General features: G+C 41.1%; 1 protein-coding gene across 2 annotated transcripts in view; it reads right to left on the bottom strand.

Moving 5' to 3' along the window:
* Window positions 1-16051, bottom strand: part of arhgef1a (Rho guanine nucleotide exchange factor (GEF) 1a) — a 79290-nt gene that overhangs the window by 35624 nt on the left and 27615 nt on the right. The window contains exon 1 of one of the 2 annotated variants that reach the window (XM_063010658.1): window positions 7709-7915. The exons of the other annotated variant lie outside the window; for it this stretch is intronic. Coding sequence (XP_062866728.1) covers window positions 7709-7792 — 84 coding nt within the window. The 5' untranslated portion in view covers window positions 7793-7915. Of the gene's footprint in view, window positions 1-7708; window positions 7916-16051 lie in introns of those variants that run through there. 2 annotated transcript variants of the gene reach the window in all.

Raw genomic sequence — 16051 nt, 5'->3', positions numbered from 1 at the left:
TCACTCACTTTCTTAACCGCTTATCCAATTAGGGTCGCGAGTGGGTGCTGGAGCCTATCCCAGCTTTTCAATAGGTGCAAGGCACACAGTAACAACCTGGATGGGGCGCCTGTCCATTGCAGGGTAGACACACATACACACACCCATTAACCTGACTGCATGTCTTTGGACTGTGGGAGGTAACCGGAGCTCCCGGAGGAAACCCACACAGACACAGGGAGAACATGCAAACTCTGCACAAAAAGGACCCGGACCTCCCCGCCTGGGGATTGAACCCAGGACCTTCTTGCTGTGAGGTGACAGTACTACCCACCATGCCACTGTGTGAAGCAGTTCATAAAAACATTTTTAATGAAAAATCCTTTATAAATAAAAACCAACCAGCAGTTTTCCAGTCCATATTAACACCTCCACCCTCTCTGTACTCTATGATTGTCACTGTTCAGCAAAATTATTATTCTCTTTACATAATAACAGACCTTGGCTCAAGACTGCACATTATACTCTACGAGTGCACTGCAATTTTCTGTAAATTGTGCATAATGTATATTGTGATGAAGTAGCATGTATATTTTTCCCTAAATGTATAGAGGAGTATAAAAGTCCAACCCCAAGAACTGTTTAATGACTCCAGTTAAATGAAACAAATACAGTTAGGACAAATAAGATTTCTTAAACATTACATAGTGTAAACATCACTAATGTTAACAATAAGATATGGAGCTCTGGTGGTGAGTATTGTACTGGCTTTAAATTCTCTACTACTAACCACTAGATAAAATATTCTTCCAGTCAATACCAAATAAAACACTATCCTGTCATGAAAATTATAATCTACAAAACTTCAAAGCGCTCAGTTGATGCAAAGGTAAATCTCACTAACCTACTTGATGTGTTGCACCAAAAATGTTCAGAACTCACTTTGGACGTCATCACAGACTGGACTAAATAATGAAGAACTCCAATAACTTGTTTAATCTTTTTTTAATTAAAATTATTCTCCAGGCCACCCAAGAAGAAAGGAGGTCCCTGCTGAGTCTAGTTCCTCTCAAGCTCTCTTCCTGTAATTTAAGGAAGTTTCTCCATGCCACATACTCAACAAGGGTTTTTGGTCTGTCGGTCCTGAATTCTGTAAAGCTGCTTTGAGACAATGTCTACTGTAAAAAGCACTATACAAATAAATTTGACTTGACTACCTGCTATCAGCAATGTCTGGGACAGGGAAGTGGCTGAACAACCTAGCCATTGGGGTGGGTGCTTGTCAGTGAGCTCACAGTGTCGGTCCCAAGCCTATTGTTGTCAGTTAAAAACGTCAGATTCCATTACCTTATAATAATGACTCTAATGTCGTCAGGAGCAGCTTTAATATACTGAATGCATCTCACTTGATTTTGATTTGCATGTCTAATTAACACTTGTAGTAAACTGTTTATTACTAACTCTGTATAAATGTAACAAGTCCATCTGTCAAATAGAGCAACAAGCTAAACAAATTGCAGTATCAGACCACCAGGCCGTTCACTGGGACTGGCAGGGGGCATGGAGGTGCAGAGAACTCACAGTGTTGATTCCTTGAACCAATGCCCTTTGCGCCTTGTTAAGCACTGATGTGCCTCAGCTGTGAGAGTTTTAACTGTGGAATTCGAGGAACAGCCTACTGCTGGTGCACTGTGTTGTGTACTCTGCTAGGCTATCCTAAGCTTAGCTTTCTTTACTGTTCTGTTCTTCATTCTTCAAACTTTTTTCTTGGGAAATCAGCCGAGGCTTGACATCATTGGAAAAACCTGGCACACTTTATTCCTCCTGGATGGAAAAAGCGTCATACGTGAGAGTAGCAGACCACCTTTGTTCTTTGCTTAGTCGCCACTGGGTTGATGAAGTTCCCTGCCTTCGGTTTGTTTTTCTTGAGATGCTGAGTCGCAAAACCAGTGGATTAAGCAGCTGGTATTCATTCTTTTCCTTTTATCTATGCTTGCCATCGTTTCTTAATGGTCGTGCATTTCGCTGGGGGGATTTATGGATACCCTGTAGTGTGAGTGCTTGGCTACCTGCCTTTTCTGGCATTTGCTGTGCCAGCTTAGCATTATTTTAAAAAGCTGATTACTTAGTACTCAACCCACCTTTTGCATGTTATAAAAGGTGGGAGGAAACCCAAGTACCTGATGACATGATGAAACATGTGAAACTCCTTGCATACAGTGAGTTAACCTCCTGAGACCCGAGCTTTGATTTTTTCAATCAATTTTTCTGATGATTGAAAAATGATTCAATGATTGAATGATTGAAAAATGATTTTTTCAATCATTTTTTCTATTCCTTTTGTTTTTAACCTTATTAGTTGGGCGGCACGGTGGCTCAGTGGGTAGCACTGTCGCACACTGTCACAGCAAGAAGGTCCTGGGTTCGATCCCCAGATGGCGCGGTCCGGGTCCTTTCTCTGTGGAGTTTGCATGTTGTCGTGTGGGTTTCCCCCGGGTGCTCTGGTTTCCTCCCACAGTCCAAAGACATGCAAGTGAGGTGAATTGGAGACACTGAATTGTCCATGACTGTGTTTGATATAACCTGAATCTTGTGTAATGAGTAACTACCGTTTCTGTCATGAATGTAACCAAAGTGTAAAACATAATGTTAAAATCTTAATAAAGAAACAAACAAACTTTATTAGTTTTCTAGTACTTTTGCTACCACTAGATGGCAGACAAAAGTGTCCACTAATGGGGACAATCGGTCTAAGTTTAGCAGGTCAAGGAATAAGGCATAACAAAGCCAAAATGTAATGTCCTCATATGTGACCGCAGGGTCTCAAGAGGTTTTAAAGGATAAAGGATAAAACCCAGATCCTCAGGACACTGGATGTCACTGTGCGGCCCCCACTATGCCAGCTGTTCTATTGTGCTGCCAATAAGGGGTAAACCAAATTTGAAACTTTGCCAGCAAAAACTGAAGATTGCTTCAGGATTGCAGTACAATGCTATTTCCGGTGCTGTGCCCCAATTTGGACATGCTGCACAGGAAACAGAGAGCAAGCACTTCCTCTTTCGTATGTGCAATGCTTAAAGTTGTCATAGAGTTGTCATGGGAACATGACATGGGTACAAAAGGTGTTTGGTAAGAACTGACTAGAGTGAAACTGTGCTAGAGAAGGCAAGTATGTGGTAAAGGTTTTGCTGGGTGAAATAATGACCTTGATATAGTGATATGATTTGCTGTCCCTGCATGAGTACTTGTACTGTAAATAACTGCATTGGTGTGCACTTGAAAACTGTACGACTTCAGTCATGTGAGTTGGATTGGAGTAGACTGCTCTAATTCAGATGTCATCTCTGATCTGTGTAAGTGCAGAATGAAAGACGTTAACTCTGGTGCTTCAGTTTTAAATCTCTTAAATTGGTCTACAGTGGGCTTGTGGCCTCAAAAAAGTGAATGTACAAGAAGTATACACTGTTTAAATAAAATAAAGAGAAACGAAATAAAAAATAATAATTTTTATTTTATTTTTTACCACCACTTCATCATGATAAGTTGTGGAGTTGTGGTAGGTCATGTGTCCCTGAAATCACTGAGCTTAATGCAGTAACACACCCCAGACAGGATGCCAGTCCAAAGCGGGGCCTTGTTCAACCCCCCACAGTCATTGCCAATCATGTCATGTCTGCAGACGCCGACTGGTTGAAAGCACCACTGGGGATTCAACCCTGGATCCCAGCGGAAATGGGTTAGTGTAATATACTACTCCTACTACTACAACTAATACCAAAAATAATAATAATAAATAATAAAAATAATAATAATAAAACCGCTTCATCCTGGTCAGGGTTGCGGCAGGCCAGATACCACCGGAAAACTCTGGCCACAAGGCAAGAATTCCCTGGACAGGGCACAAATCCGTCACAGAGACCCGGCCACCCTTCCCAGACATAGCCAATCATGTGTGTGTAGGAACCCGGCTATCCAATACCACTGCCGAGGTCAGAACCCACATAATAATAATACATAGTAATACAATTCCAAAATCTGTGCATTTAAGTGAACACAGTTTTCAACTTCTGCTGGTTACTGATCTAATTTCCTTTCATTTTCACTGTATCCTGGTCTGGTTCCTCTAGGAACCACTGGGTGCACAGCAGGAAGGCCAATCCATTGCAGGGCTTTTTCACCTTTTGTTCAGTTTATTACTTTTATACCACCCTCTTATATCCATAAGACAGTAGAAGCTGCAGAGCAAACATTACACCTAGGGACCTGAGTTTAATCCATACCTTTATGGTTACTTATAGTTCCTAGAATTAAAAAGATCACAGCTGGTGGAAAAGCATTTTCTTACAAAGCTCCACAACTTTGGAATAATCTTCCTGCCTCTGTTCGGGATTCGGACACAGTCTCAATGTTTAAGTCTAGAATGAAAACATTTATTTTCTCAGGCTTTTGATTAGTATAGACAAAGGCGCAGAGCTTGGGGGTTCTTGGTCATAGAAACTTGTGGTGATCAGGGATGTTGGGTTGCTGTCGTTCTGCCTCTCCTGTCCGATCACTCAGGTTTGGGTAGGGGAGGTGGGCGCTGATGTCCTGTGAAAGCCTTCATGACCTTGTTACCTGCTCGCTCTCCATTTTAGTTATGCTGTAATAATTAGGGCTGCCGGAGTCCAAAACTCTCTGTAAAACTGTTTTACTTAACTAGCATTGTACATTATTAACTACATTCTCTATTGTTTTACCCCAAGTTTCCTTCAGACCACCCAAGAAGGATGGGCCCTGCTGAGTCTGGTTCCTCTCAAGGTTTCTTCCTGTAATTTTCAGTTCAGGAGTTTTTCCTTGCCACAGTCGCCCTCGGCTTGCTCAACAGGGGTTTTTGTATCTGTTGGTCCTGGATTCTGTAAAGTTGCTTTGAGACAATGTCTATCGTAAAAAGCGCTATATAAATAAAGTTGACTTGACTTTATAGTTTTTTCCCAGTGTGTTTCTACCTTCACAAAACATACACAAGGTAAACTGATGGCACCAAATTGCCCAAAGGTAAGTGAGATAATGTAAGTGAGATGATGCTGTGGTGCACTGTGATGGACGGGCACCATGTCCATGTTCCTATGCCGTGTTCAGTGGGCGACATCTAGTCAACATGACGTGGTTCATGGCACTTATAACTTTTTATTCTTTTTAAGTTTGCTCAATTAGTAATATGGACCTTCTAACAGTGTCTGATCCAGGAATGTCCTTACGCAGAGGGGGGAAATGTTTGAATGACATACTGTTGAGATTCATTTGAATGTTTGAATATGTGATTAGCCCTGCTTATTTATATACATTATGTATTAATACATGTATTAATATGTATTAATACATGTATGTATTGTATTGTGGCGCAGAGATGAAGAAATAAAGGTTCTTCATATGAGGATAATGCTGAAGATAATTTATTATTATTGATTAAGTGTCATCAAAGTCAATTCCAACACTTGGCGACTATATGGATAGTGTTTCTCTAGACTATCCTGTCTACCGTTTGGGTCTTTAGACTTCATTTCAGTAAATGTGTAGGAACACAGCAGCTTAGTTGTGTAACTAAAGCCAATTGAAGAGTCAGAGTACCACACTTCCCTTTTTATGCCTAACAGTCACACACAGGCCTACAATCAACATGTTAAGGCCATGTTATGTTCCTGCGTGGCAATGCACCTATGCACAAAGCAAGATCCTTACAGATAGAATCTGTTTTGGAAGATCTTGACTGGTCTGCCCTGATCAACTGCTTTTAACATCCTGATTCCAAACTGAAATGCCAATTGTGAGTCAGGCCTTATTACCCGTCATCAGTGTCCAGACGTAACAATGTTTTTGTGGATTAAATCTCAGCCATCATTTTCCAACAAGTCTTGCTAGATGAGACGAGGCTGTATCACAATTGTAAGGTAGTTAACTGATAACAGCCGGCATACTGGCTGATTTGATTATAAACTTTAAATGTGGGTATGTGCTTCTGTTTTCTCCTAACCTCATGTTTCACCCAAAATATTTAACCTCAAAGAGAAAGTGCACTCCTGAATGATACATGGCTGTATTATCTGGTGTGTGTGTCCAAGTTGCTGTGGAACAATGCTGTTATTGTTAAACTTTTTATTAAAAAAGACCTTTAACTGTAATTAAAATCCTTAAAACTAAAACTACATTTAGCCAATTTGTTTTATTGTCAGTTAGTTAAGAATGATGAAGCACGTATTAATACTGGTTGTAATTACAGCGTTTTGTGAATTTTATTAAAACACCTATGATTTTCATGGTTTATGTAACATTTTATAGGTGGCACAGTGGCGCAGCTGGTAGAGTGGGTGCCCACATCAGCATGTTCTAGCAGTGCCTGTGTGGGTTTTTTCTAGGTAATATGGTTTCCTCCTACATTTAAAAAATGTGCTGAAGGAAGAGTAGTTACTGTTAATTTCCCCATGGTGTCAGTAAATGAATAGGTAAATGTGTGTTACCTGTAATGAATGTATTGAATGAGTCCCCTGTCAGCTTGCGTTCATTGTTTACAGGTAGCACTGGACCCATAACAGGTAAAAAAAATGTATGAATGCATGTATTTGTCATTATTAATCACTTTTCTGAATAGGGTTGAAGCAAGGACGGTCATCACATAATTGTGCATTTAATCTTCAATTCACCTCCTGGCATGTGGTAGCCTAGTGGGTAGGGCTTTAGGCTATCAACTGAAAGTTTGGGGTTTGAATCCCAGCTCTGGGATTCAAGCTCTGTTCCTCTCTGCTCCAGGAGCGCCATATAAAAGCTGACCCTGCGCTATGACCCCAGCTTCCTAACAAGCTGGCATATGCGAAGAAAGAATTTCACTGCACTGTACACCTGTATACGTATATATGACAATAAAATGTCTGCACACAGGGTGATGCCAAACTCCTTAGTCTTCTAAAACAAGGATGGATCAAACTGCAGGTTCGGACGGCATGGTGGCTAAGTGGGGGGGTCCGGGTCCTTTCTCTGTGGAGTTTGCATGTTCTCCCCGTGTCTGCGTGGGTTTCCTCCGGGAGCTCCGGTTTCCACAGTCCAAAGACCTGCAAGTAAGGTGAATTGGAGACACTAAATTGTCCATGACTGTGTTTGATATGACTTTGTGAACTGATGAATCTTGTGTAATGAGTAACTACCATTTCTGTCATGAATGTAACCAAAAATAAAGTGTAAAACATGACATTAAAGTCCTAATAAACAAACACTCACACAAACAAACAAACTGCAGGTTCCTGGAGCTGTTAAAACTCACACTACCTGATATGCCACTGAAAAATAAAATAAAAAATGCCCAAACATAATAGCTCTGATGTTGGAACTGGTATGGATGCTAAATCAGTAGCCCGATATTTCTATGGCAACCGTTCTTTTTGGCTGTCAGTGCCTCCAGTTTGTTCCATTATACGCTCTCTCTCCACACACACCTACACAGCAGATCAAGATGCCTAAAATGACTGAGAATTACTCACAGAAGAGCCAACACACTTTACATTTACGTTTTAAATGCGTAACTGCGAAGTTAAATCACTTTGATCGTTCCATGTGCGCACTAAAGAGGAAATTGCGCATCACATGCGCAGTAAACACCCCATTATAAGAGTAGCTATTTTAAGTTAAATATTCTATATGACTACAGCCTGTTTTTCCACTATACCACAGATCAGTAGGTATGTCAGGGAGCAGCTCTTACCCGGAGTGCGATCTCCTTCATCCTCTCCTGACGAACTTTCGAAACATCCGTAACTCGAGACATTTCTGAACGCGATGCCATCATAATGCGGCGCGGAGGTGAATCTGTTCCTAACCAGCATAAACCAGTAAATCACCAGCAGTGTGTCCAGTATGCCGTGTGTGTGTGTGTGCTGTGTACTGTGTAATAACTCATAGAGTAGCTCTTCTAACTCTCTATGTGCACGCGCGCGCCTGTGCGTGTGTGTGCGTGTGTGCGCGTGACCGTACACCACTTTTCCTCTTCTGAGTCGCTTCGGTACAGGAAGAGCGGTGACCAGTCAGCAGTTCCACAGACCTAACATAAACCACGCCCACCCCCAACACACACACACACACACACACACACACACACACACACACACACACACACTACAAATATACACCCACTGAGATGAGTAACATTTATACACACACTCTGGACACAGACATTACACGTTCTACATATACACTGCAAGGATGCAATAATAGACACACACTACACATATACACACATACTACATATATATACACACTCACTGCAACAACACATTCATACACACACATTCTACATATACACTGCAAGGATGCGTTAACACACACTATACATACAGTGCCTTGCAAAAGTATTCAGCCCCCTTGAACTTTTCAACCTTTTGCCACATTTCAGGCTTCAAACATAACGATATGAAATTGTAATTTTTTGTGAAGAATCAACAACAAGTGGGACACAATCGTGAAGTGGAACGAAATTTATTGGATATTTTAAACTTTTTTTAGAAATAAAAAACTGAAAAGTGGGGCGTGCAATATTATTCAGCCCCCTTGCGTTAATACTTTGTAGCGCCACCTTTTGCTGCGATTACAGCTGCAAGTCGCTTGGGGTATGTCTCTATCAGTTTTGCACATCGAGAGACAGACATTTTTGCCCATTCTTCCTTGCAAAACAGCTCGAGCTCAGTGAGGTTGGATGGAGAGCGTTTGTGAACAGCAGTTTTCAGCTCTTTCCACAGATTCTCGATGGGATTCAGGTCTGGACTTTGACTTGGCCATTCTAACACCTGGATACGTTTATTTGTGAACCATTCCATTGTAGATTTTGCTTTATGTTTTGGATCATTGTCTTGTTGGAAGATAAATCTCCATCCCAGTCTCAGGTCTTTTGCAGACTGCAACAGGTTTTCTTCCAGAATGGTCCTGTATTTGGCTCCATCCATCTTCCCATCAATTTTAACCATCTTCCCTGTCCCTGCTGAAGAAAAGCAGGCCCAAACCATGATGCTGCCACCACCATGTTTGACAGTGGGGATGGTGTGTTCAGGGTGATGAGCTGTGTTGCTTTTACGCCAAACATAACGTTTTGCATTGTGGCCAAAAAGTTCGATTTTGGTTTCATCTGACCAGAGCACCTTCTTCCACATGTTTGGTGTGTCTCCCAGGTGACTCTTTATAGATATCTTTGAGAAATGGCTTTCTTCTTGCCACTCTTCCATAAAGGCCAGATTTGTGCAGTGTACGACTGATTGTGTCCTATGGACAGAGTCTCCCACCTCAGCTGTAGATCTCTGCAGTTCATTCAGAGTGATCATGGGCCTCTTGGCTGCATCTCTGATCAGTCTTCTCCTTGTTTGAGCTGAAAGTTTAGAGGGACGGCCGGGTCTTGGTAGATTTGCAGTGGTCTGATACTCCTTCCATTTCAATATGATCGCTTGCACAGTGCTCCTTGAGATGTTTAAAGCTTGGGAAATCTTTTTGTATCCAAATCCGGCTTTAAACTTCTCCACAACAGTATCTCAGACCTGCCTGGTGTGTTCCTTGGTCTTCATGATGCTCTCTGCGCTTTAAACAGAACTCTGAGACTGTCACAGAGCAGGTGCATTTATACGGAGACTTGATTACACACAGGTGGATTCTATTTATCACCATCAGTCATTTAGGTCAACATTGGATCATTCAGAGATCCTCACTGAACTTCTGGAGTGAGTTTGCTGCACTGAAAGTAAAGGGGCTGAATAATATTGCACGCCCCACTTTTTAGTTTTTTATTTCTAAAAAAAGTTTAAAATATCCAATAAATTTCGTTCTACTTCACGATTGTGTCGCACTTGTTGTTGATTCTTCAAAAAAAATTACAATTTCATATCGTTATGTTTGAAGCCTGAAATGTGGCAAAAGGTTTAAAAGTTCAAGGGGGCTGAATACTTTTGCAAGGCACTGTATATACACACATACACACACACTACATATATATACACACATACACACTCACTGCAATGACACATTCATACACACACATCACACACGTTCTACATATACACTGCAAGGATGCAATAATAGACACACACTACACATATACACACATACTACATATATATACACACTCACTGCAACAACACATTCATACACACACATTCTACATATACACTGCAAGGATGCGTTAACACACACTATACATATATACACATACACACACACTACATATATACACACATACACACTCACTGCAACGACACATTCATACACACACATCACACATATTCTACATATACACTGCAAGGATGCAATAATAGACACACACTACACATATACACACATACACACCCACTACATATACTGTATATACACACACATACACACTCACTGCAACGACACATTCATACACACACATCACACACGTTCTACATATACACTGCAAGGACGCAACAATAGACACACACTACACATATACACACATACACACACACTACATATACTGTATATACACACACATACACACTCACTGCAACAACACATTCATACACACACATCACACATATTCTACATATACACTGCAAGGATGCAATAATAGACACACACTACACATATACACACATACACACACACTACATATACTATATACACACTCACTGCAACAACACATTCATACACACACATTCTACATATACACTGCAAGGATGTGTTAACACACACTATACATACTGTATATACACACATACACACACACTACACATATACACACATACACACTCACTGCAGCAACACATACACACTTTACATGTACAGTACACTCACTGCAACGACACATTCATAAACACTCATCACACACATTCTACATATACACTGCAAGGATGCAATAACACACACTACACACATACACCTATCAACCATAACATTAAAACCACCTCCTTCTTTCTACTCTCACTGTCCATTTTATCAGCTCCACTTACCATATAGGAAGACTTTGATGTTCTACAATTACTGACTGTAGTCCATCTGTTTCTCTACTTTTTTTTTTTAGCCTGCTTTCACCCTGTTCTTCAGTGGTCAGGACCCCCACAGAACCAACACAGACTAGGTATTATTTGGTTGGTGGATCATTCTCAGCGCTGCAATGACAAGGACATGTTGGTGGTGTGTTAGTGTGTGTTGTGCTGGTATGAGTGGATCAGACAGCAGAGCTGCTGGAGTTTTTAAATACTGTGTCCACTTACTGTCCACTCTATTAGACACTCCTACCTAGTTGGTTCACCTTGTAGATGTAAAGTCAGAGACGATCGCTCATCTGTTGCTGCTGTTTGAGTTGGTCATCTTCTGGACCTTCATCAGTGGTCACAGGACGCTGCCTATGGGGCGCTGTTGGCTGGATATTTTTGAGTGGTGGACTATTCTCAGTCCAGCAGTGACAGTGAGGTGTCACTACACATACATTCACTGCAACAACACGCCTATACACACGTACACACTCTGCCTTCACACTTAGTGTTTCCCGCCTTTTACCCAATGAATCGAACCCACCACAACTCTGACACAATTCTCTAAAATGTCATAGTATGCTGTAACATCACTGAAACAAAGGTGTTCAGACCAAGAATCAAAAGCAAATCTCCTAACTTTGCACGTGGCACTACATGTGAGCAGATGATATTTTTTGGCATCCACCAGTTGCTTATCATGTACACATTTTATCCTAAGATTCTGGTATCTGGTCGCACATTGGATTGGAAATGGGGGTGGACAGGATAAGTCTTGGCTATGATGCCAAATATCCTCGTTCTGAGCTTGCCAACAAATAAAAATATAGTACCATGTCACTGCCATGTTTCCATGGTAATGATTTTACCATGGAAAGGCTACTGTAACAGCCCTACCCATAACACTTTTTACAAGCCACTGCAGTTGTTTTATCCATTAAGGATCTAACTTTATACCACTGCACACATGCAATGGTGAGTTATTTGAACCACCATGCCAGAAGTAGAAAACATCAGACAGATGTGGAACTGTTAAAGCTAACCAAGTCATTCTCTTTTTCCATACTTCTTTATGTCCATAACTCTCCCACAGTAGAATAGTGTGGAGGTTTGGGAAAAAAGGGCAAATGTTTTTGCTAGGGGTACACAAAAGTGGTGTTTTTTGGCTGCGTTATATATTAACACAGTCCTGTACTGGAGCACAGAGAATGGTGCATATAAAAAGACATTATTAGCTGTGATGTTAATTGTCTCTATGTTGGAGCTACGTATTGAGGATAATTAGAGCAAACACCTGAGTTGTAAAATAATCCGTAAGCCATCTGTGATTTCATAACATCCTGAATTGTTCAACTCTCTTCTATGATCATGCTCAGAAACATTTTACACCCTGCAGGAACTGTAGCACTTTCCCACGCACAGCATACCAAGAGCAATAGCTGAAACCAGCTAAGCTGCATGCATTATTACACTTTTTCATTTCATCATCAATTGCTTTATCCTGGTTGGCAACATGGTGGGTCCAGTTCACTGGGAAACACTGGGTGCAAGGCAGGACTGCCATGGTGCAGATCCATCACAGGACTTCGGCCTTCCCCACCTCAGACACAGCCAATCGGGTCTGTGTAAACACCTGGCCAAGTCATACACGTATTAAAATAATTAATTTCTAAAATTCGAGAAAAATGGAGAAAATGCATTAAAAAATGTGGCTTAGTAGCCAGAGAGTGCATATGCAAGACTGGCCTGCCTGCGACACTGAGACCCCAGTGCAATATATGACACTCAGATCCTAGGCTACTGCGTACCTGTGTTATATTACTTATCTGTGTAAGTGTTATATCACACAAGAATTTTGCAACTTCAACAACTGTGCCTTTAAAATAGAATATGTTTATAAGGCAAAGTGATGTGATTGTGGTAAACATGCCCTCAGTCTCAATCTAATATTTTGGCAATATAATGTAGCTTGTACAAAATCTTCACATCTTTATACCACAGTAAAAACAATCTCTGCATGTAGAGACAATTTTATCATCAGACTGTAAATATCATCCTACTGCCCAGACACACTGTCTATGATATTGGTAACAACAACATGAAAAACAAATTGAGGACATTAGTCTTGTTAAAGCCCAATTACAGTACATTTTGTACATGCTATTCCTGCAAGATGTGCAGTGTTGATCGCTCGACCTGTGAACACTGCCAGCTATTTAACTTGAGCATTCATTCTCTCTCTCTCTCTCTCTCTTTCTCTCTCTCGCTCTTTATCCTAGAAGAGCACAGATTGCTCTGTGGGTGGTTTTCCACACTGTTTCAGCATTTTCTCGTTTTCTCTGTTCATAATTTCCACCAAGTTACAGCACACACAAAAGTGAGGAATTACCTAATCATCACAGCTACTGAACAATGAATCATTCTTTCATTTAATTGTACTGACATGGTTGTTTACTGTCTGATTAAATCCAACAGAAAAATTACTTCCCGATCGATATGATGAAGCAGAGATGAAGTGAAATGTCTGACTTTGGAAAACGTAATTTAGAAATGCTGAATAGTGAACGTGTGCTTTTAAAGAGTGCTGATGATACTGCGGCAGTCTGATTCATACTGCGGACTGTGCCAGAAAACACTGAAGTTACTAAGGTTAGAAACAGTTGTTTTGATACAGTGGATTCAAAAAGGATTCAGATCTCTTGACTTTATGGATATAACTGCCATTTTTACTCATTAATCTACATTTATTCACCAGACAACATGTTTACAGTTCCCGAGAATGAAATTCTGGCCAGGTGCATCATGTTTGCTTTAATTATCATTTAGATGTGTCAAGAACTCAACTGAAGTCCAGCATTTGATATTTAAATTGGACATAGTTTGCACTCCTGGGTCTATAACGGCACATAATTTACACTGCACTACTAGGACTATACCCAAACCATGATGACCAAGGAAATGTCTGTGGATCCCCTGATCAAACAGCAAGGCATAGATTGGGACAAAGATACTCTACAACCTCTCTAGAGCTGGCCATCTGGAGTCTGGTCTTTTTCATGTTGGTGAGAAGTAGCTACACAGTTACTCTAAAAGAGCTCCAAAAGTCCTGTTTAGAGATGGGAGAATGGACAACAATCTCTGCAGCAATCCATAGATGGCAAGATGTAAGCCTCTGTTGAGTAAAAGGTATGTAAATGACTGGCACCATGAGGGAAAAGATTCTACAGGCTGATGAGATAAAAAGCTCTTTGTGCAGAACTGCAAGCTCTGTGTCTGGCAAGAGCAGGCACTGTAAATCACCCGGCTAATACCATCCCTACACTGAAACAAGGAGATGTCAGCATCATGCTGTGGGGATGCTTCTGAACAGATGGACAGGATGACTGGTAAGAATTGGGTGACAAATGGATACAGCCAAACACAGGAAGACAAACGCAATGACCTGAAGCATACAGGTAGCATCTTGGCATAAGGAATAATCATCTGGAGCTGCGAGCTGCTACCATGGTTGCAGTGAAGCATTCAAAAAAATTTTAAAAAGCTGTTTGCTTTTAAGTTTGTGAGAGATGTCCTTGTGCACAGAGTCAGGCTTATAAAGGTCTGGTTTGCCAAGTTTGGTTTGGAACAACTTGACTGGCTCTGACCCTGATCTTACCTCCATACAACAGTTTTGGAAAGAATTGAGAAGACAACTGCAAGCCAGTTTTGTGACAGAAGATTGAAACAAAGGAATCTAAGCAGTTATTTTCCCAAATTTTGTGAAAAGTCCCAAGTGTGAGGTCTGATACAGTGACATGAGGGAATTGAGCTTTATAACGAAGACAAATATCAGTTCTGCCATCCGGCTGGGCTGGGCGCCTATATGAACAGCGATTGGCTGTTGTTCATACAGGGTGGGAGCTGGATCTCTGCTGGCTGATTGATTTCACCTGCACAGAGACGAGGGTTACTGCACTGATCAGGGTGTGGCTCTCCGTACACAAAGCTGATCTGCATATGAACTCGCCCTGTGCTGGTGAAAAGATGCAGTCAGTACTGCACACGTGTTGGAGAGGGTGCATGTCAGTCTCGCTCTCCTCAATCAGGGCGGGGATCGGCATCAGTAGAGAGAAAGCATAATGCAATTGGGTAATTGGATAAGCTAAAAAGTCGGGAGAAAAAGGGGAGAAAATGCATAAACAAACAAACAAAAAAACAAGGACAAATAAATGCAGTGTCTGGGTGTCCATCCACATACTTTTAAATATTTAGTGTAGTTTTGTATTATTACTCTGTTTACTTTATCTTAACTGGCAACTAATATCCAAAATACAATTACAAGATAAAGAGTCTTGCTTAGAAGATGTCTTCACCAACAGTAAGATACAGGTTTTAATCTCAGCGGTTGCTTTTAGCTGGCCTGGGATCTACACAGGAATGATTGGCTGTGTCTAAGCGGAGTGACCAAAGACCTGCGATGGATGAGCACGCTGTTCAGGGTGTTCCTACATTGTACCCAGTTCTCTGCTGCAACCTTGACCAGTTTAAATGAGTAAATAAAAATGTTTTTCATAGAAGAGTAGACATTTTTATGGTATTAACTAATATCTTTTTAAGAGAGAGAGAGAGAGAGAGTACCAAGGCGAAAGAAAGCGAGCAAGCGCTGAGCGTTGCCGTGGGTTACCACTCCATCAAGGAGCTGCTCTTTAGAGCTGTTCTGTGCCAGGCAAGAGAAAATGTGTGGGGATGCGTATGTGTTTTGTGTATTTTCACCAGTAGGAGTTAGTGTGTGGGGGCGGTGTGCCATTGGAAGTCTGTGTGTGTGTGTGTTTTGTGATAATGACCAGGTAACTGTGTAACTGTGTGTCTGAGTCTTGTCATTTAGCACAGAATGAAAGCATTTAGGGGCGTATGTGTGTGTTTGCACCACATATCAATAATAAAAGAACATAACTAAACTCAAACACTTTTTTTCTAAAGTTTGAGATTCAATTACAGAAATCGCAGTCAGAGAGCGGAACACAAACACACACATGCTGTACAGATGTACACTAGAACAAGCGCTTAACACAGCATGCTAAAGGTCAGGCTTTACT

Source organism: Trichomycterus rosablanca, chromosome 2 (genome assembly GCF_030014385.1).
Source record: "Trichomycterus rosablanca isolate fTriRos1 chromosome 2, fTriRos1.hap1, whole genome shotgun sequence".
Taxonomy (NCBI): domain Eukaryota; kingdom Metazoa; phylum Chordata; class Actinopteri; order Siluriformes; family Trichomycteridae; genus Trichomycterus; species Trichomycterus rosablanca.
Note: the sequence above shows the minus strand (reverse complement) of the source record. Positions and strands in the feature narration are given on the sequence as shown.